The 21,489-nt window shown below is 44.0% G+C and overlaps 1 protein-coding gene across 1 annotated transcript in view; it reads right to left on the bottom strand.

The window, feature by feature from the left end:
* Window positions 1-21,489, bottom strand: part of abca2 (ATP-binding cassette, sub-family A (ABC1), member 2) — a 97,669-nt gene that overhangs the window by 14,962 nt on the left and 61,218 nt on the right. The window contains exons 25-41 of the mRNA XM_013910945.1: window positions 20,637-20,830; window positions 18,404-18,524; window positions 18,010-18,300; window positions 15,251-15,472; window positions 13,844-13,946; window positions 12,599-12,924; window positions 11,193-11,406; window positions 8,443-8,548; window positions 8,251-8,362; window positions 8,095-8,155; window positions 6,230-6,404; window positions 6,020-6,135; window positions 5,318-5,465; window positions 4,984-5,107; window positions 4,567-4,699; window positions 509-629; window positions 91-370 (exon numbers count right to left, since the gene is read on the bottom strand). Coding sequence (XP_013766399.1) covers window positions 91-370; window positions 509-629; window positions 4,567-4,699; window positions 4,984-5,107; window positions 5,318-5,465; window positions 6,020-6,135; window positions 6,230-6,404; window positions 8,095-8,155; window positions 8,251-8,362; window positions 8,443-8,548; window positions 11,193-11,406; window positions 12,599-12,924; window positions 13,844-13,946; window positions 15,251-15,472; window positions 18,010-18,300; window positions 18,404-18,524; window positions 20,637-20,830 — 2,847 coding nt within the window. The remainder of the gene's footprint in view (window positions 1-90; window positions 371-508; window positions 630-4,566; window positions 4,700-4,983; window positions 5,108-5,317; window positions 5,466-6,019; window positions 6,136-6,229; window positions 6,405-8,094; window positions 8,156-8,250; window positions 8,363-8,442; window positions 8,549-11,192; window positions 11,407-12,598; window positions 12,925-13,843; window positions 13,947-15,250; window positions 15,473-18,009; window positions 18,301-18,403; window positions 18,525-20,636; window positions 20,831-21,489) is intronic.

The raw sequence follows: 21,489 nt of genomic DNA, 5'->3' as shown, positions 1-21,489 counted from the left end.
GTGGATGACTGGATGTGTAAAGCGCTTTGGGGTCCATAGGGACTAGTAAAGCGCTGTATAAATACAGGCCATTTACCATTTCCTATAGTCAGTGCCCATGTATTTGATGTCTGATGTCCTTTGCTGCTAAAGTATCTGCTAAGAATGTTACAGTCACATTTACAGTGCACTCTGTTATTTCAGCCACTAACCTGTTTCTGTTAATGAAAGCCTCTCCTCCAGTAGTACACTCGTCTCCTGTCAGCATCTTAAAGGTGCTGGTTTTCCCAGCTCCATTTACTCCGAGCAATCCAAAGCACTCTCCGGGCCGGACACCCAGACACAGGCGGTCCACTGCAAGGATACGTCCCATCTTTCTGGATTTGTATACCTGAGGATCAGGCAATGTAACTTTTTGATAGTAATGACCACTTTAACAGAGTAGGATCATTTTAAAGTAATGGCATAACTGAACGAATAGTTTAAGATATGCAGTTGTGTAAAAGCAAAGTACATATTAAAGTTTAACCTTGGTCAGGTTCTTGATCTTCAGCATGTCATTGTCAGCGTCTCCACGCAGCACTCTTTGTCTCTCACAGGCCACGTCTACATCATCGTCATCGATAGGCTTGGAGCTGACCGGCACCCTCCTAAGCACATATACTCCAGTCATCTTTTAGCGTATTCACTCTGTCAGTAAGTAATTCCACTTGTCTTTACATATCTTTTATCAACTACAAGAAGGGGGATATGAGCATAGTTTCTCCTTGGTCTGCAGTTACAGAACTGTATTGAAGACTTTTACAACAACATTTTTTAAACGTATTTGTATTTTAAAAGTATGTGTATTTAGATGGACCGATCCGATATTACGTATCGGTGTCGGTCTGATACTGACCTAAATTACTGGATCGGATATCGGAGAGAAATAAAAAATGTAATCGATCCATTAAATATCCCAAAAGCACCTCACAAAACTTGCCACACGGCGTAACTCAGCTCAGAACCGTAGCACGTCGCAGCAGTGTGGTCACGTGATAGAGCGGCTGTGGCGTGGGAGACCATTATAATATTATTATTGTGTAGGAACTATTAAGTCTAATATACCCTAGTAAGCTATAGTACTTTTTCCTTTGGGAACCATCTGTGCAAGAAAGATGTTGAATCTATTTAATTATTGTAGAAAAATAATTGATTTCTGTGCATTTTCTTTTACATGTGCATTAAATTAAATTTGATTACGTCAATTAAGCATATATAATATAATATATAATATAAGGCAGAGGGTGGGGGGTGGTTCCCTTTTTTTTAAATTTTTTTTGCTGGGAGTTGGCAAGCATGTTAGTTAGGTTGTTTAATATTTCCACTAAGTACTCTTTAAAATACCAGAATGAGGAGGAGGTGCAGGTTTAAGTAAATTAGATTGATCAGTTTTGCTGAACTATGAAAGATTTTGGCTGCAGTGTATTTTTTGCATACAGGTGTAACAGAATAGCTTTAGTTTAGTTTAGTTTTTTAAACTTAAGTATGAACTTGTGCAAAATGCAGCAAGATATTGAAAAAAACAAACGTTTCATTGATTATAAAATATGCTCTATTGGATTTATATCACTATTGGGAGATATCCAAATTTATCATATCGGTATCGGACATAAAAAAGTGGTATCGTGCCATCTGTGTTCACGTTAGCCATATACAAGCAAAGAATAGTGAAAATCAATTTCATTGAGAATTTCAAGCAGAACTTGGCTCGGGCAGCGGCTGTTGGGTCTGTGCTTCCACAGGCCGCTGGTTTAGAGACTTATTCCCATTAAGGAAGCAAGACGAACAGCGATTTTACTTGTGCAAGGGAGGATCTCAGAGCAGCCCTTCTGCCCTCGTTCAGACCACTTCCACCCCGGCCTCCGCTTGCTGCCTTTCATTGAAAACAGTTACAGTACACACAGCACCACCCATTGTAAACCCCCCTATGGTTATAAAAGATAAGGTACCATATATGTGTAAGCACGTGTGTGTGTGTGCCTGTGCGAGAGGGTGTGTGTGTGTGTGTGTGTTTGGGGGTGCGTTTGTGTGACCTCCTGCCCACAAAAGGATCATAAAAGCAGGAAGCTTACTAAACAAGAAAGCAGAACCCTCACATAGGATGTGCCTACAATAAACACTACAGCCTCCCCCACCAGTCAACAGGCTGCGGATGGCAATAGAAACAAAGGAATGTCTTTGATCATACAGTTTTACAAATTTAAGTAACACAATGATAACATTTAACAATTTAAACCTAACAGCGGCTGAAGCAAAAACTTAAACTGTAGGAGGAGCTTGGAGAGGCCATGGAAAAAGACTTTCAGATTGCCTCATTCTGGCAAACTGTCAGGTGACTCAGGAGGGGAAAACAATGCTCCACCCACACTCTGCATAGTGTGGGTGGAGCACTGCTGATTTGGACTGTCGGACGGTGGAAGGAAAACTTCAATGACCTCTTTAATCCCACTCTTCCTTCCATAGAGGAAGCAGAGTCTGGGGACCAGGGGGATGAGTCGTCTATCACCGTGGGCGAGGTCACTGAGGCAGTTAAATAATTCCTTGGTGGCCCCTGGGGTAAATGAGCTTCGGCCTGAGTTCCTGAAGACTCTGGATGTTGTTGTGGGGCTGTCTTTCTCGACACGCCTATACAATGTTGTGTGGAGATCAGGGGCGGTAGCTCTAGACTGGCAAACTGGGATGGTGGTTCCCATCTTCAAGAAAGGGGACTGGAGGGTTTGCTTCAATTATAGGGGGATCACACTCCTCAGCCTCCCTGGGAAAGTCTATGCCAGGGTGCTGGAAAGGAGAGTCTGTCCGTTAGTCCAACCTCGGATACAGGAGGAACAATGCAGTTTTTGTCCTGGTCGTGGAACACTGGACCAGCTCTTTACCCTCTCAAGGATACTTGAGGGTGCATGGGAGTTTGCCCAACCAGTCTATGTGTGTTTCATGGACTTGGAGAAGGCATTCGACCGTGTCCCTCGGGCTGTCCTGTTGGAGGTGCTCTGAGAATATGGGGTGTCTGGCCCATTGCTACGGGCCATTCGATCCTTATACAACTGTTGCAAGAGCTTGGTCTGCATTGCCGGCAATAGGTTTTACTTGTTTCCGGTGGGTGATGGACTTGGCTGCCCTTTGTCACCGATTCTTTTCATAGTTGTTATGGACAGAATTTCTAGGTGCAGCCAAGTGGCAGAAAGCTTTCACTTTTTGTGGTCTCAGAAAAAGTGAAAGCCTTCTGCTTTTCGCAGACGATGTGGTTCTGTTAGCTTCATCAGGTGGTGGCCTCCAGCTCAGCTGTTTGCAGCTGTTTGAAGTCTTGTTTAGGGTATAGTGCTATTTTCCAGTTAAATAAAGGTTTAATAATAATTATCCACAAGCGAGGGGAGTGCTGCAGGCACAGCACCAATCCGTGCTGTGCCTGCAGTGATGCGGATGCTGTACCAGTTCATTGTGGTGAAGAGAGAGCTGAGCATTAAAGTGAAGCTCTTAATTATGTCCTGCCTTCAGCTCTCTGTGTCCCTACCTTCAACTATGGTCACAAGCTTTGGGTAGTGAACGAAAGAACGAGATTGCAGATACAAGTGGCGGAAATGAGCTCTCTGCAAAGGGTGCACGTTATGTACCACTGGTAGAAAGCAGAGGTGGCTGATATCCAGAAATCCTACCAGTGGCTGGACAAAGCTGGACTGAAAGACAGCACAGAGGCACTAATCATGGCAGCACAAGAACAAGCTCTGAGTACAAGATCCATAGAGGCTGGGGTCTATCACACCAGGCAAGACCCCAGGTGCAGGCTGTGTAAAGATGAGACAATCCAGCACATAACAGCAGGGTGCAAGATGCTAGCAGGCAGGGCATACATGGAACGCCATAACCAAGTGGCCGGCATAGTGTACAGGAACATCTGTGCCGAGTATAACCTGGAAGTCCCGAGGTCAAAATGGGAGACGCCCCCTAGGGTGCGAGCTAAGATTTCTGTCTGTCCAGAGTCAATCCTGGGAACAGCTAAAATACTGCGCAGGACCCTGTGTTTTATTTACGTATTTTTGCTGTTTTCTGTTATTCTACTGTTTTTAACTTGTTTTCTGTACAGCACTTTGGTCCTGTGCTGGGTATTTTAAATTGCTTTATAAATAAAATTGGATTGGACCCTCAAGCTCCCGGGCCTCTGGTAGACGACCCGAGCATGAAGGCTGGGGAATTATTTTGTTTTATTTTGTTAAGCAGCTGCGCCTCAGACCACGCCCTGCCACACTGATATTTGAAAGCTGTGTAACAGCAGGAAACCCTACTACATTATTTGTCTTATATACGAAGCATCAATCTGAAAGCTGCTTTGGTGCCGGCTTGGTACAGTACATAAGTTCTGGGGTTTTTCCCCTTTTTCCTGTTGTTAAGTCATTCATGCTTAGTTGTGTTTTTAACATACCCTTTGTTTATATTGTAAGTACATTTTTAGCACAGTCCTCAGCCAACTCTAACTGTAGATCTCTCAGCATACGACCCTCTGTGTAACTAAGTTTTAGGCATCCAGTTCAAAACTATATATAGAAAACTCACGGCGGGTTCCTCAGAAAGTTGTACTGACAGAGGATGGTGATGAGGAAGCCAACAAAGCCTTCGACTGTCATTGCAACAAGTCCTCGAGTCACAATATCCCACTCAAATGGTGATTTCATCTTGTCAAACTGCCCTAAAACACATAATTACAACAACTTAATGTGCAGCTTTGCTCTTCAATCTCCTAAAATCATTATGAATAAAACAAAAAAGCCTGCAAGACTGTAAATCTTTGTTCTCAACAAATCTTCTGTAGCACCAGACTAAGAATGTGCTCTGAATACCCTTATAAATCTTTAAGTATGTATAGCACAACTTTTAGGTTCTTGCAAGAAGTGTTGGTTCATCTCTGTTAAATAAATCATAGTAGTTTAAGATTTAACTTTATTGTAATTGTCCTCTCGGTGCTTAGTGTACCTATTTTAGCGTAGTATTCATTGATGTACTCGTTGTAGGCCATCTGCATCAGGCCATGACCCAGGTTGTAGTTGGGGAAGATGAGGAAACAGGACTTTAGGTAACTGTTCACTTTTTTCAAATCCTGCAAAAAGAAAAAAAGAAGTAAAAGAAAGAAATACAGTAAAAAGCAAAGGTCATGTCAGATACTTTTCCATTTTGTAGTATTCATTCCAGTATGTGGAAGAGCAGGTGATCTAACTCAAAGATCAAATCTGTACTTTTGCTGTTGAAGGGGAAACGAGTGATGGTGTTTGGCTGTGTGTCTGAGGTAAGATATAAGAATCCAACAGACCTTGTCGTGTTCAAAGAGCTGTAGAAGGAAGGTTGCAACAGTTGCAGTGATGCCTATGAAGAGGTTGATGACTATGAGAAAGACATAGGCTGTACTGGGAACCTTAAACCAGAAGGATGCAGGATACATTATGGGAGTAATCGACCAACTGGAAAGAGGAAGAAAGAAACTTGCTATATGTTTCCATGTTTATAAAAAGATCTTAGTATTTCATTTACATTTAGACAAGTAGTAGAGTTTTGTGAAAACTGCACCTAAACAGGACCTAGCATGATACTAGAGTTGAGTTTGCATGTCAATATGACAAAATGTGCTCCTGGAGACATCCACTGTACCGGAACCACCACGACATGTGGTTTTTAATATTTTTCCCTGTTTGTGAAAATATCTTGCTAATGCTATAAAATTACAGCTGTTAAAAATACAAGTGTGCAGCTGATATCAGAGAAAGGCAAAGTGATGATAATATGTTAGCAGTAATAAAAGCATCCCTATAAATGTTACTTTATATAATGCATTAGCACCAATCGTCTGAACTGTGCGCTAAAACAATTACAAGGAGAAGTGCAGGTGGTGGAAGTGGACTGACTTCTGTATATTATGTCTATTTAATGGAAGTCAGTATACAACTAAACTACATAACAATGTGAGCAGAGACTCAGAACCAAGGTGAAAAATCGTGTGTGCAGACAGATGTCTCACCCGTAGAGAAGAAAGAGGGAGAGGACAGCAGGGAAGTTTGTTGGAGAGGTGTAGGCTGGCAGGTCAAACACAAACAGAATAATAACGCAGCATGTAGCAGGTACCAGGTAGTTCAGCTGAGGACAGATAAAAGGAGAAACCATGTCCAGGAGCTGCACACACGTTAAAGCATTTAGTAAGACATTCACATCAGCAACATCACATCCTCACCATATCCCAAATATAGTTGGCTAGCCAGTAGATGACTGGGTCACAGCCACTGACAAACTGCAGGTGTTTGGCCTTTGTGGATTTTTCTGCTACTAGGAAAACCACAAAGCTGGCTGGGACAAAGGACATGGCGACAATAATGAAGATGGCAATCACTACATCTGTGCCCTGGAGCCTGCAGGTACAAAAACAAGGAGGAGAGCTAGTTCAGTTTCAGTTGACAGTATTTGGTCCTCAACAGTCATTTCAAAGCACTTTTGATAGAAACATTCATAAAGCAAAACTCTCTGAAGTTAAAGCTATACATCAATCTTTACAGTAAAGGAGGAATCACTCTCTCTGTCTCTGTCCTCTTCTCAGGCCTCTTTGTGGCTCCTCTGCTATTTGTTTTTCCGAAGCACAGTTATAATTGCGATGGATGATCTGATATCAGTACCTCACATAACTCGCCACATGGCGTAACCCAGGTAGTGACCTCAGCACGTCGGAGCAGTATGCGTCACGTGATAGAGCAGCTGTGGTGTGTGAGACGTCTGGAGTTACTTCACACTCAAAGCATCTGGAGCCTCACTACGTGCTGCCAAACCAGCATTTCGTCTGTGAGTAGGCTCAGTTAAAGGTGATAGAAACCGACGCTCTCATGACTCATCAAGTGATGCTACTGACCAGCCAATCGGTGGCATTCAGTCTGATGATGTCACATTTTAGTACCTGCTCGGATTGCTTGGATCCCGGGCGAGCTGATACTAAAAACATACCTGGTACCAGGTACTACAACCTAACCGAAAACCCTGAAAACCTCGCCGAGTCGATCTGAGTAGATACGAATGGAAAAGGGGTTTAATAGACACTGGCCCAGGAGAAGCATTCCCTTTTAGGAGAACGTCTTTTCAACAGGAAGAGAGGCCTGGCAGAACCAGGCTCAGGGCGTAGCAGCCATCAGCCATATGGCTGGATTCACTCGCTGGACCCACGTCCTCATTTTAGGTTTGACAGTGTTTGTAGTAGATAAAGGTGAATGGCTTAAACATGAACTGAGCTGCAGTTTGGGGAAGGCTTCAGAGGGGACAGGTGGCGGCTCCAGGGCCTGGCAGATCCCCCATGAACCAATGAGAAGTGAAAGAATTGAAAAAGGGGAGGGAGGGTGGGGCACGAAAACGAGAATGAACAGCTTGTAGAGCTGGGGGAGCATGTATAGATAAGAAGCTAAAGGAGCTTGTTTGGAGGCGGGTCCTGCTCCTAAAATTCAGATACTTTAACTCCAATGAAGAGAAGAGACAAAATACCAGCAGCTGCCAGCGCTACTCCTACGCCTCCTAGCAGAACTTGAGGTCAAGGTCAACAGGATCCAAACTCATCTGAGACTTTTAGGAGATGCACCGATGGTATCAATTTGAAAATCATATGTCGCCTTGTTCTTGAGTTATCGTGTTCACAAAGTAGCGTGTCCATGAAGGGTGACGACCCCCAGTGTTTTACAGCTGAGGGTTAAGGAAGTCTATGACTAACTTTTCTGTTTGATGAATGCTGAATGGACGGGTTCTGACATCGGGGTTTTCTATTCGATCTGAACACTCAAAGCACTTTATACAACCTGCCGCATTCACACAAACACTTTTTCTGTGCTTCATCTATTGAAGTGCTTTCTATATAACACTGACACAGTCATACTCTGTTGGATGCATGGGAGAACAACTGATTCTTGGCATGCTGACTAGAGGAGCCAGGAATCAAACCACCAACTTTCTGATTAGTAGATGGTCTGCTTTCTTCCAGAGCTACCCAACAATGAAGACTCATCGTTTACGTGAACAGAAATGTGAATCTATCACATAAATATATGAGGTAAAGCCACAGACACTTACAAATAGTCTAAAGAAAGGCTGGCACTGGTGCGATTCATCGGGTGGTTTGTTACTGTGATTCCTGCAAACAAACAGAACAAACAATCTGTTGTGTAGTTAAAAATAACCAACCGAACTGGCACAACTTTATTCAGCAGCTATATCTGGCGTGTCTACCGTAGGCAGCAGGATTGCCCTTGGAGGGAGGCATGTTGGCACGCAGGATGGCATTGTTGAGGACATTCAGATACGTTGGCATGCTGTGGTAGCCTTTATTGTTGTAGAGAACCTGGACACAGTAAGTTGCACTGTTAGCAGTATTGTATACTGTACCTGTCCAGTTTAGAGTCATTGCGTCTTTGCCTTTACCTGAGCTGATCTGCGCACCGCTATTTTACGAACCATAGGTGGAAGATTTCTCCCAAAAGATGTTGGGATTGATTTCTGAATGTTGCCCACTGTTAAACCACCATATCTGTAACAAAATTAATTTGACAGAAAACCAGTATGTGCATGTTACTGTATCCATGTGAAATCAAGACGAAGTGTAGCCAAAGAGCAAAGCACAATTACAATAAGTATGACTTGGCAAAATTAACGGACTTAGGAATTCAGAAAAGTACCAGCAAATACTGATCCACCATTAATAACATCTGGAAAGTGTCTGATTGATGATTTACTTTTCAGCATGACAATGATCTCAGGAGCTCGGAAAGAAAAGCATCTGGACATCTTTAAGCTTCTTGAAGACGTTTCATCCGAGAAGCTTCTTCATCATACATGACGAAGGGGATGTAATACCCTGTAGACTTCCAAAGATCCACAAAGGAGTCCCACTCAGACCCATTGATAGCAGCATAACCTCAGCCACATACAACACTGCAAACACCTCACCACCATCCTAGCGCCCCTTGTAGGGACCATCACATCAAGAACTCCACGACTTCACCGACAAGGTCCAGAAACTTCCCCTGGATCCAGATGAAACCATGGTGTCCTTTGATGTAGTCTCTCTCTTCACTTGCATACCCACCACGGAGGCCGTGGAGACTGTCAGACAACGACTACAAGAAGACAGCTCCTTGGAGGACAGGACCAACTTCACACCCGATCAGATCTGCACACTGTTAAATGGTAAATGGCCTGTATTTATATAGCGCTTTACTAGTCCCTAAGGACCCCAAAGCGCTTTACATATCCAGTCATCCACCCATTCACACACACATTCACACACTGGTGATGGCAGCTACATTGTAGCCACAGCCACCCTGGGGCGCACTGACAGAGGCGAGGCTGCCGGACACTGGCGCCACCGGGCCCTCTGACCACCACCAGTAGGCAACGGGTGAAGTGTCTTGCCCAAGGACACAACGACCGAGACTGTCCGAGCCGGGGCTCGAACCGGCAACCTTCCGATTACAAGGCGAACTCCCAACTCTTGAGCCACGATCGCCCTGTTAGACCTCTGCCTCACCACTACATACTTCAAATACAACGAAGGCTTCTACAGACAAAAACATGGCTGTGCCATGGGCTCCCCCGTGTCACCTATTGTAGCAACCTTTACATGGAGGAAGTGGAAAGGAAGGCTCTTGGCTCTTTCAAAGTAAGAGTACCCAGCCACTGGTACAGATATGTGGACGACACTTGGGTCAAAATCAAGACACAAGAAGTGGAATCCTTCACTGCGCACATTAACGCTGTGGATAAGAACATCAAGTTCACCAGGGAAGACACAAAGGACGACTGTTTGCCTTTCCTGGACTGCGCTCTGCACATTGAAGAGAACGGCAACCTCAACATCAAAGTTTACCGGAAGCCCACACACACGGACCAGTACCTCCTCTTTGACTCCCATCACCCTCTGGAACACAAACTTGGAGTAATCAGGACCCTACACCACCGGGCAGAACATGTTCCCTCTAAGCCTGATGGTAAATGGACTGATTCTTACAGAGTGCTTTTCTACTCTCCCAGAGTACTCAAAGTCCTGTATACAACATGCCTCATTCACCCATTCACACAAGCACTAAACACAAGTGCAAACTAATCTACATTCACACACATTCACACTCTGATGAACACATCAGAGGGCAATTTGCGGTTAGTATCTTGCCCAAGGATATTTGACATGCAGACTGGGGAAGGCACCAACCTTCCAACCAGTAGCTGATCTGCTCTACCACCTGAGCTACAGCCACCACAGCCCTAAGCCTCAGCCTGAAGGGAAAAAGAAGGAGCACACACATGTAAAGGAAGCTCATCAAGTCAGCAAAGATGCACAGAAAAGAAGATCAGACACCAGCTAGAGAAAATCGGAAGGACAAACAGAGCAGCACTGTCAGCCCTCATGTAGCGCGTTTATTAGAGAAATTCAGGAGTCTTCTCCCAGCACGACATCCCAGTGTACTTCAGACCCAGCCACACACTCAGACACAAACTGGTTCATCCACATCCGTTTTCACGCCTTGGCTCGCGTGATTAGGCAGAGGATCAATACCGGGTCCATGACTCTCTCAGAGACACTCCCATAGGGCTTAAAAATCTGGGACTCTCCACCAGTTGCTCTTAGAACTAAAGAAGCTTCTCGGATGGGAGATAAAACGTCTTCAAGCAAGTTAAAAAAGTCCAGATGTTTTTCTTTCTGAGCTCCTTAGACTATAATGACCTGAACTGAGAACCTTCACAGACATCACAATGATCCCAAACACTGCCAGAGCACTAAGCAAACCTAAAGAAGAGCTTTGCTATATCCTTCAAGAAGCCTGGAGAACTGTTCCTGAAGATTACCTAAGAGAGCTTAGGCTGTGTGGAAGAATAAAGAACTGTACAAACTCTGTTTTTGCCTTATATGCTGTGTCTCTGTGTTCACATGTTTCAGCAATGATGCCTGCTGTGTACTCTGAGGGGAGCTCGCGGCTACTCAGGCTCAGGAGGTCCCAGTAGCAGCCCATGGCATATAACATATAAGTTATAATTCTGTTTAAACTAAGGTGATCCAACTAGTATTTTGTGCAATTAGATTCTACACTGAAAAGTCAAAGCATCAGTTTGCAGTATGCTGTCAGTATTTCTGTTGTGTGGCTGTTTCCTTAGAGTTGCTCCAGCAGCCGTCCTACCTGTGCAGCCGCACTCTGTCTGATGTGAAAAGCAGATATTCAGAGACGTTCCGGCCTGTGATGTCCACCATAATGTCACCGGTCACCACCTTCATGAGAGGGGGTTGTCCTCCTACCCCACTGGGACAGGAGAAGCCTGTCCCCTGCATAGAGCAGACGCAGCGCACCGGCTCATGGATGGACAAGGGAAAGGTAGGTGGAGATGTAACAGGCTCTAAGCAAAAGTGAAAGAGTCATCATTCATTCAGCGGATCTTTTCCTTAGTCCACGTGGACTTCTCAAAACAGAAAAAACACAGGGGGAATAAACTGTGTTAGAAATGATTTATTAGCTCTCCCAACGAGCCAAGACACATGTAGGCATCACTGTACGTGTCTATTGGTCCACATTAGCAAAATATAATAAGACAATAACAATATTCTGCTTAAAAACATGAAAGGAACACTTTGCAATCACAGTATGGCATCACATAAATTAAACTTGGTGATCTGGTCAGGTAAGGAGCAGAGGGGTTATTGATCAGTTTCAGCTGCTCTGGTGTTAATAATATTAACACCAGGTGGACTAGATGGGCAACAACGAGACAACCCCCAAACAGAAATGGTTTTCAGATTAAGGCCACCGACAGTGTTCGTCTCCTTATCTTTTCTGACTGCAGCGTCATTACTGGTGGCATGAAGTACTCCCTGCACCCTGCAGACGCTGCACAGGCAGGCCAACTCCTACAGCGAGGCACATCCATACATTTCATTATCAGAGGTTATCTGTGTCTCAGCATTCGGTGAGACACAGGCTAGGATAGCTGGACAGGACCGCACAAAGTCCTTAACCCATCAGCTGTACCAGTATCTGCTCCTTTCTGCAGGTGGAACAGGACGAGTGCTGCCAGAGACCTACAAGTGACAGCCAGCAGCCCACTGCTGTCAATGTCTCTAACCCAACAATCATCAGCAGGGCCTGAGAGCCCGAGGTCCTTTAGTGGGGCCCTGTGGTCACTGCCCAGCACTGTGGAGCCTGACTGGCCTTTAACCATACCAGAACTGGCAGGTCCAGCAGTGGTGCCCTGTTATTGTTACTGTGAGACAGACGGGAACGGGTCCGGAGAAGCCATAGAGAAAGTACATGCATGCATTTGCTGCAATTAATTTCCCACCAAACACACTCGCATGCTGCATCATTTTTTCACTCTGACTTCAGCCCTCTGTAGATTGATCATTTTCATCAAATGATGTGTCATCCTTCACTCCTAATATATATTACCTGGACCACATCACCTCAGACATGCAGCATGATGATGTGTTTCCAAAGTGTTCCTTTAATTATTTTTTGTTTAAGTCAAGTCTTGATTTTCAGATCTAGAGCTACATACGTTAAATTGGTCGCACGCATATTATGGAAGCACTTACTATGAACTGTAATTGGAGGAGTGACTGTTAGGTTCCACAGACCGTCCTCAAAATTAGAGTCTGGGTCATCTGAAGGTGCTGGCGAAGGTGGTGGGGGCACAAAGTTGGAGAGGGGGACGCCCTGAGTGAAGGAGTCCAGACACATAGAATCAAAGTATTTGGCAGCTAGGGTTTTGGAGTTATTGGCATTGGGGTTGAGGGTTTGTGCCAGCTGGTCCAGGGTGCTGTTGAAGGGGGTTTTGAGGATACAAGTAGCACCGATACCCGAGGGCAGGCGGAAGGTGTTGATGATCTTCTGTGGGCTGGCGTCTGGTGACAGCTTGTTCCTGAGAGTGGACCAAAGATGTGTCAGTCACATTTCTTTTTATTCCACTGTGTCAGTGTTGACTTGAGCAAAATGCTGCTGTGCACCAGGATTCTGTTTAAAGTAACAGCTTATTTCAGCGTCTAAAGGCTCCAGTATTTGGACTCATAAGATCTCTTCTGGTCAACCTTGCTAAGCTCTGCTACAGGTCGAGGTGACAGGACTCCATGGAATAATATATGAGGTGATCGAGTTAGTCCATGACCCTGAACCACAGTTATGCTTGGCACGCTCATCGCTGACAGTCCTGCTAACACAAGGCTATATCGTTTTTAACACAGGTCACTTTGGCTGTTGTGTGTAAGGGTGACAGTAGCAGGCATAAACAATCAGCACACATCATCACACAACTTGACAATTTAGCCACATATACTGAAACTAATCCTTTCATTACTGATGTGGAGATGATTCACCACCAGAAACCCTTTCCATGTCTTGGTAGAGCTTTCTTATATGCAGCTGTTTACTAAGCAAAAGACAAGTTGCTACAGCAGTGTGGGGACTTACGTAGGACAGTTACAATCAGGGCGTCTACGCTAATTAAACCTGACAGTTTAGTATAAATAATATCAAGCATGCTGAATTTTTATTTGCTGAAAACATGACGCGATGTTCCAGTTTAATTCACAGAGATATCAGACATTGTTATTTGTCAGTCAAGTTGCTGTACTTGCTTTACTTCAGGCTAGCGTGCACTAGAGTGAGCACGAGCAGTTCCTTTTCTAATATCGAGTAATATAAAAGAAGTCAAACACAAACAGTTTGTTTGGTAAATGTACAGCTGAGAAATGTGACTTCACTGTCAAAGAAACATCTGCAATATTTAGTTTTAATGATAAAAATCTGCATGAGTTATATCAGTAAATTAAACATCATCCTACCTGTACTGGGGTCTGTCTTCATTGGCATAAGGGATGAAGTTGCCTCTTGGTTGGGTGTAGTTATGATACTGAGATGGGGACAAGATCAAGGGTGGCAAATCTCCTGTAAAAGAATTCACACACAACATCCATCCATTAATCAGGGATCTTTTTACGTAGATTTTACAGCTAATTGTAAAAATAAAGTGCACTGAGCCCTAGAAACCCATGTATTTCATTCGTTTAGTAGCTCCACTGTTTTAACTGTTGAGTGAATAAAATAAACAAATAATTTAAATATCGACTGAAGTGAGCGTGCTCACCAGCTACTGCTACCCTCCACCCTGGTATATCACACAGTCTTCATAGCAACACGAGTCACAATGAGCCAAACTTAACAACAAGACGACAAAGTGACGCTTTCAGTCCATGATTATTGATGCTCTCCGTTTCTAAGCATGAAAGCATAAAATGATTATTTAACTACGCTGCTCTGTTCTTATATAAAATGTGAAATCTAAACATGAAACACACTCACATATGTGCGTGTTTCTGCTACAAATATGGGGGCTCTTTTCTGAATATTTCAGGTGATTGCTGCAGGACACGGACATGAATCTCTGGCACTGTGTGTAAAACTCCTCCTCGCCATTTACGCTTTCCAAAAAATCAACAATCATGGCGGCAGCGATCACAGTCACGCCTGCTGACTAAATGTGCAGCATTACCCGTTTGACCCACTGCTGGTTCTGGTTCACGTCTCAGGTCAGTTGGGTTCCACCCCACCCTGCCAACCCAGCTCAACAGTCTGGTCTGAGTAACCCTCATCAGTCATCACTCGTGGACTCAGGGTCCTTATCACTACTTCTAAGCGCTTTGCAACCTGTTCTCCAATATGTGCCTTTCTCTTGTTTGTATAGATTTGTTCCTGCTGTCTTACCATCGATACTTTATTGTCATTGTCAATCGTGCAGGAGTAAAGGGCTATTCTATTCTATTCTATTCTATTCTATTCTATTACTCGGTTTCTTTGCTGCTAATCTTAGTGTACCACCTTCATGATTCATTTTAATACTTTGGTTCAAACATTTGTCTTGTAAAGTTTGATCCACGTATTTTAAGTTTTTCTATTTTAGGAAGATGTTTACGAGCAAAGACTGTTCGATGAATATAAAATTCAATACAGTTTTATTTACATGTGGCCAAATCACAACAACTTATATCGTCTGAACTGCTGAGAGCCCGCTCAGCAGTTTATTTGTAATAGACTGTTAAAGTATTAGGAGCTCTGTACAAAACTGTATTCACCATAATCTAAATACTGAACTGTTTAACAGTATACAGACAACTTCTGCAATCCTGTTCATCTTCTTATTAAGGTGGGACAGCAGCAATATTACAACCAGCAAAGGACGAGTAAAATCTCACCGATCTCGGGCACAGATAAGGCCACGGTCATGGCCACACAGACAAAGAAGGCAGGCAGGAGGATCTGAGAGAAGAGACCCTTGGTGTTCCTCTTGGCACAGTGAAACCTCTTGATAATAAGTCCGTGAAACTGGCTCAGTTTCAACCACCAACCCTCCAGCTTGAAGGTGCCCTGCCCTTCCAGCACCTCGGGCTCTGGTGACGAGGGGTTCTCTGCATCTCCTAAAGTGAAAAAGTTAAAACATGAAATAGACAAACTGACAAATTATGGATGAGAACAGTAATCACAACCAGTCTGTATGATTCTTTAGTGCTCACACTATATGAGCATTTTTATTCCAGAAGCATGAAAAGAAAAAAGATCTAAAGAAAAACAAAAACTAAGAAAAAAACATTTAATGTTGTAGCATTGTCACTTGCATGTATTAACTAATAAACTGATGAAAATATTCATCTAAATTTTGACAATATAAGTCACTAAACCCTGAAACGAGCCATGAGATTCATCATGAGCATCTAAACTCATGATGAGACTGTGTGTTTTTATAAAACAAAAAGTCTGTTCTTTCCTTTGAAAACGTGTTCAACTTTAAGTCATCTTAGATAAATATTTACCACCTGTTTGTTCAGTTATCTTAAATTCTGTTTGACATGCATGGAAGTGCCTGTGAATCCCATCTTTATATCCCTCCACAGATATTCTGTCCGTGCCTTGGCTGACATTTTATCCATTCAAACATCGCATGTGTCAGGCAGTGGTCAGGGATGGAGGCTGTGGCAGTCTGATCCCTAGATATCGAGGCTGGCTGCTGGGACATGAAATGCCACCTCTCTGGTGGGGAAGGAGTCTGAGTTAGTGTGTGAGGTTGAGAGATATTGGCTATAGCAGGCTCAACACATGTCTCCTGGAGAGGTCCTGGACTGTTCAAGTCACTGCTCCATCTAGTGACTCTGTCTTCTTACTGGGAGACTTCAACACTCACGTGGACAGTGAGACCTGAAGGGGGTGACTGGGAGGAATGGCCTGATCCGAACCAGATCAGGGTTCTGTTTTTGGCTTCTGTGCAAATCACAGTTTGTTCATACCGAACACTATTTTTGAACATAAGGGTGCCCATACACACACATGGTACCAGGACACCGTAGGTTGATGGTCAGTTGTCTTATTGTATTATCAGATTTCTGATCTATCCAGAACATTCGCATGAAGAGAGGGCTAGAGCCATCAACTGACCACCGCCTGGTAATGAGTAGGATCAGGTGGTGGGGGAGGATATTGAACCTGGCACGCCTAAATGTGCCTGGCAGAGGCTCCGCTCTGGGAATTCTTCAACTAGAATGTTGACAGCAGTCTGAAGGAGGCTGATATTGAGTCTATATCGACCATATTCTCCATCTCCATTGCTGAGGCTGCGGCAAAGATGCTATTGCCTGTTGTGGTGGTAATCCCTGAACCAAATGGTGAACAGAGGAGGTAAGGGTAAACCTCAAGCTGAAGAAGAATTTTTATTGGGCTTACTACACTGTGGGCAGCGGACGGTTACCGGCAGACCAAGAGAAGGCGGCTCGTGCAGTAACTGAAGCAAAAACTTCATGGGAAGAGACTTTCAGTTTGTTTTGAAGCAATTCTGGCAAACGAGTGGTACAGGAGGGGAAAGCAGAGCACTACTTACAGTGTGTAGTGGGTGTGGGTGCTGCTGACTTGAACTCATGATGTAGTCAGGCATTGCAAGGAATACTTTAAGCATGTTAATCCACTGACACATCTTCTGTAGAGGACCAAGAGCCTAGCCATGCCCTTGGGGTTGAGGAGGTTTGCCCTGAGCTCGTAAAGGCTCCAAATCTTGTGGGGCTGTTTTGATTGATACTCCTCTGCAGCACTGCATGGAGATCTGGGGTGGTGAGTCCCATCTTTAAGAAGGGGGGGATCAGAGGGTTTCTTTCAGTTCAATTTTATTTATACAGCGCCCAATCACAACAACAGTCGCCTCAGGGCACTTTATACTGTAAGGTCGACCCTACAATAATACCTACAGAGAAAAACCCAACAATCATATGACCCCCTATGAGCAGCACTTTGGCGACAGTGGGAAGGAAAAACTCCCTTTTAACAGGAAGAAACCTCCGTCAGAACCAGGCTCAGGGAGGGGCGGGGCCATCTGCTGTGATTGGTTGGGGTGAGAGAAGGAAGACAGGATAAAGACATGGGGGTCAGACTCCTCAGCTTCCCTAGAAAGGTCTCTTCTCAGGGACAGCTCGTCCATTAGTCAAACCTCAGATGGAACAAGAGCAAGACGCTGCCTGGGTGCCTCCTAGGTTAGATATTGTCAGCATGACCCATCTGCAGGAGGCTTTGGAGCAAATCCATAACACACTGGTGGGGTGAGGTGGCTGGGGAGAGGGAGATCAGGGCTTTTCTGCTTAGGCTGTTGCCCCCATAACAAGGGAGGGAAGGATGGACGGATGATTGACTTGTTCTTTTATTAAGGTCCTTTTTTCCCAAATTTTGGATTCACTGTCACTCTGCATCATCTGGTCTCCAACCATCATTTCTTGACACATTTTAAAGATGCTCAAACCAATAGAGTGCACCACACCATCATTTGCCTCAGCAGAGTAAGAGAATGTAAAGATGTTTTTAATAAACTAGCAAAAAACAAACAAACAAACAAAAATGTTTTTCATTTGTGTATAAATTCATGAAAGATGTGGCAAAGAACGATCAAACAAGAGTACATCTGCTGTTGTTGTTGTCTTACCCTGGAGGCTAGCAGAGTCAGCCCCCTGTCTGTTGTCAAAGAGCGGACAGTAATCTCCATAGAAGTCGGTATATAGCCCTCCTTCATCGCCTCTTACTGAGCCGACAGATGAGGAGGACATTAGAGAAGACTGGCTCTGGCTTAGTGTGGAGCACTTCACCAGATTGTTTAGTTCCACCGTTGGCTTTTCAGGCTCCACTTGGGATCCTGTCTCACCCTGTGGTCCCCCCAAACCTTCTGAACCGATTGATGATTTCCCTACAGAGCTCCCCCCTGGCGAACCCTTTACGTCTGCTCAGAGATAACAGGGGTGGGAAGAAGGTAATCATGTCAGCCATGTGCCAACCGATGAAGTCAAAACACACATATGAACATATAAGAAACATGTGCTCACCAGCATCGCTGTTTTCAAGAGACTGGTCCTCTTCAGACACTTTGAGAAAGACCTCCTCTAAGGTGGTGTCCATTACCCCAAAACTAGTCAGTGCCAGGGAGTCCAAGCTCTTCTCTAAAGCCTGGAGGTACAATGGCAAATTAGTAAATAAGGCAAAATGAGAGTTTGAAGATTGTTGTGTACAAAGTCTGTCTTTATGTATGACCGCCTTTATTCTTCAGCACAGAATGAAGAATGAACTTTATTTGGAAGTAGTCTTCATGTATACTTATTCAGGCTTTTTGAAGGAGATCCCAAAGCTTATCTGTGGCTGTTTGCTGCCTTTTGCTTCATTCTCTGTCAAGATGATTCCACACCGCTACAATAACATTGAGTTCCTGGGCAGGTCAGTGAATGGCTGATAGTGTTTCACTGGGAATTTGTCTACCCAGATATGCTTTTACTGCACTGCAGTGTGTTTGGGATCACTAAAAAATGAAGCCAATGCTTACCAGACGGTACTCCATGATAGATCACAACCTGTCAGTACTGTCAGCAACACTGCTGGCTTAATTGTCACATTAAACTATGAGATCGACCTGTAAAACATCATAACAAATTTATGTCAAGATGTTTTAAAGGTCGATAAATATGCTCAGCTTTCTTTTGATTGCTACAAACTGAGGATTGGATACAAAAATGAAACGCTTGGCTTCATTCTTAAGGCCTGTTTCAGTCTAGTTCTTGCACAACTTGGCATACTTCCTTAAGAATGGCTTCTTGACAGCCACTCTTACAGTTAGATCATTTCTGATGAGACTTCAGCAAACAGTAGGTCAAATGAAGGGCCGGGTGCAGGTGGTCCTGTGTCAGGTGCTGTATGTTTCCCCCGTTTCTAAAGGACGTGGCTTTTAGATACTGGTTATCTGCTCCGGGAGGTTTTCACACTTGTTGTTAATCTCTCTTCCACAGCATGTCTTTATCCTGGCTTCCTTCTCTCACCCCAACCAATCACAGCAGATGGCCCCGCCCCTCCCTGAGCCTGGTTCTGCTGGAGGTTTCTTCCTGTTAAAAGGGAGTTTTTCCTTCCCACTGTCGCCAAAGTGCTGCTCATAGGGGGTCATATGATTGTTGGGTCTACCTTACAGTATAAAGCACCTTGAGGCGACTGTTGTTTGGTTCTATATAAATAAAACTGAACTGAAGTTTGTCGGCCTTTATGGGTCTTCTTTTGTCCACTTCTTTGAGGACACTGCACACCATGCTAAGACCTGCCAAGGTTTGGGGTACTGCAACACTGTTAAAAAGTTGTTTTTTATGTCACACTTACAGTGCTGGGTCTTTGTACTAGCATTTTGAGTTCAACATTTTACTACTACTTGTGTGGTTTCCACATCTTTGTCCTTTATTTATGTCATTTTAAGTTTTTATTATATCCCATTTAGTTTTTTCATTCTCAGTTTTGCTCGTCTCCTTTTGGGAACATGTATATCTGGCTAGGCCTGAGCCTGGGCCTTGCTGAGCCCTGCCCACTGCAGGCCATGGTCATGGAGGTTGGGGGTTTCCCTCTCTACTGCTACTCATTTGTAGTTGCTTCCCCTGGCTTGGGCCTCTTTGGTGCCCGGTGGGGGGTCTGCTTGGTGCAGGCCAAATCCACCCATTCATCCATCCATCGATTATGAATCCACGGCCCTCTTCCACAGTTCTACTGTCTTCCTCCCTGCACGGCCGACCTATCACAGAGTATCACTGCTCCTTGCTGAACCTGGTTGTGCAGGAAGCTACTTCCTGTTAAAAGAGAGTTCTCCTTCCCACAGCCACCAAGGCAGTTGTTTTCTGTATTATTGTAGAGTTGTTAGTTTACAAAAGCACCTTGAAGTAACTGTGGTTGTAATTTGGTGCTATATAAATAAAACTGAATTGAATTAGATTAAATTTAAAACACATTGTCTTTTATGCAATTAGCCAGACCATGTATAGAATCAGCAGCAGCATCAGAAAGGATGTAAATGACCTGCTTTTCTACTCATCATTCACACCAGCACTTTTTTCTACTCTTTTTCTACACACGTGTTTTTTATCAAACATTCACACTCTGATGGATGCATTGATGAGCAACTTGAGGTTAGTATCTTGGCCAAGGATATTTGGCATACAGACTGGGAGCAACCAGGGATCAAACTACCAACCTTGCGATCAATGGCTGTGAGTTTATTCTGTAACAGAAGAGTTTTCTTTGCTTGTGTAAATGTACCTGAAACAGCCTCTCAAAACAGCCCTTCTTGACAGCCTCAGAAGGCAGCACGTAGGACAGCTCAGTGTTGGAGTCGGACACCAGCAGGCAGGAAGCCACAAACTGACGAATAAACTGAGTGACCTGAACTTCTGAGCAAGGCGACAGAGAGGAGGACGGAGACAGAGACGGAGGCTGGAACTGGCTGGCCTGGCCTTAGCATTGAAAGAAAAAACACAAAGCATGAAGACTTTTGGTTTTCTGCATGGTGGTGGGTAGGTGGGGGTGGTGGGCACATGTTTGCATAGTGCAGGGCTCTTCTGCTTGTGTGCTTTTGTTTTGCCTTTCTATTAAAAGCAGTTTTGGTTGAAGGTTTAATAATCGTGTTACTGCTCTGCTTCTAACATCTTTCTGCTGTGTGTAGTTCAACTCCACGCACACACTGAATAAAATGAACATCAGTTATGAGGTGCTCCTTTAACTGAACTCTCACCTCATAAATGATTATATTATAATCAGATTATTGAAGTGAATGCTGGATGTACGTTTGTGATGATACCAGAACACCAGTAAGTATTTTCTACTGTAATTCACCAAAGTATAGACAAAGGTTGTACATATGTCAGATAAAACCAATAAAATCCCAAATGCACAAATCATATAGTAGACAAACAACGTATGCAGTGTATATGATTGCACTTCTGTGTATACCAATGCACACATGCATTCATAAATCATGGCCATATGTATCATTAAGGGGCTCTGCTAGACTTCTTAGTGTAAATCTGCAAATGCTCTGTAGGCTGACAGCATCACAGGTGCAGGAAATAAAAACACTACCACACACACACACACACACACACACACACACACA

The sequence above is a fragment of the Pundamilia nyererei genome, unplaced genomic scaffold (genome assembly GCF_000239375.1).
Source record: "Pundamilia nyererei isolate P.nyererei 1_Seehausen unplaced genomic scaffold, PunNye1.0 scaffold00053, whole genome shotgun sequence".
Lineage (NCBI taxonomy): Eukaryota > Metazoa > Chordata > Actinopteri > Cichliformes > Cichlidae > Pundamilia > Pundamilia nyererei.
Note: the sequence above shows the minus strand (reverse complement) of the source record. Positions and strands in the feature narration are given on the sequence as shown.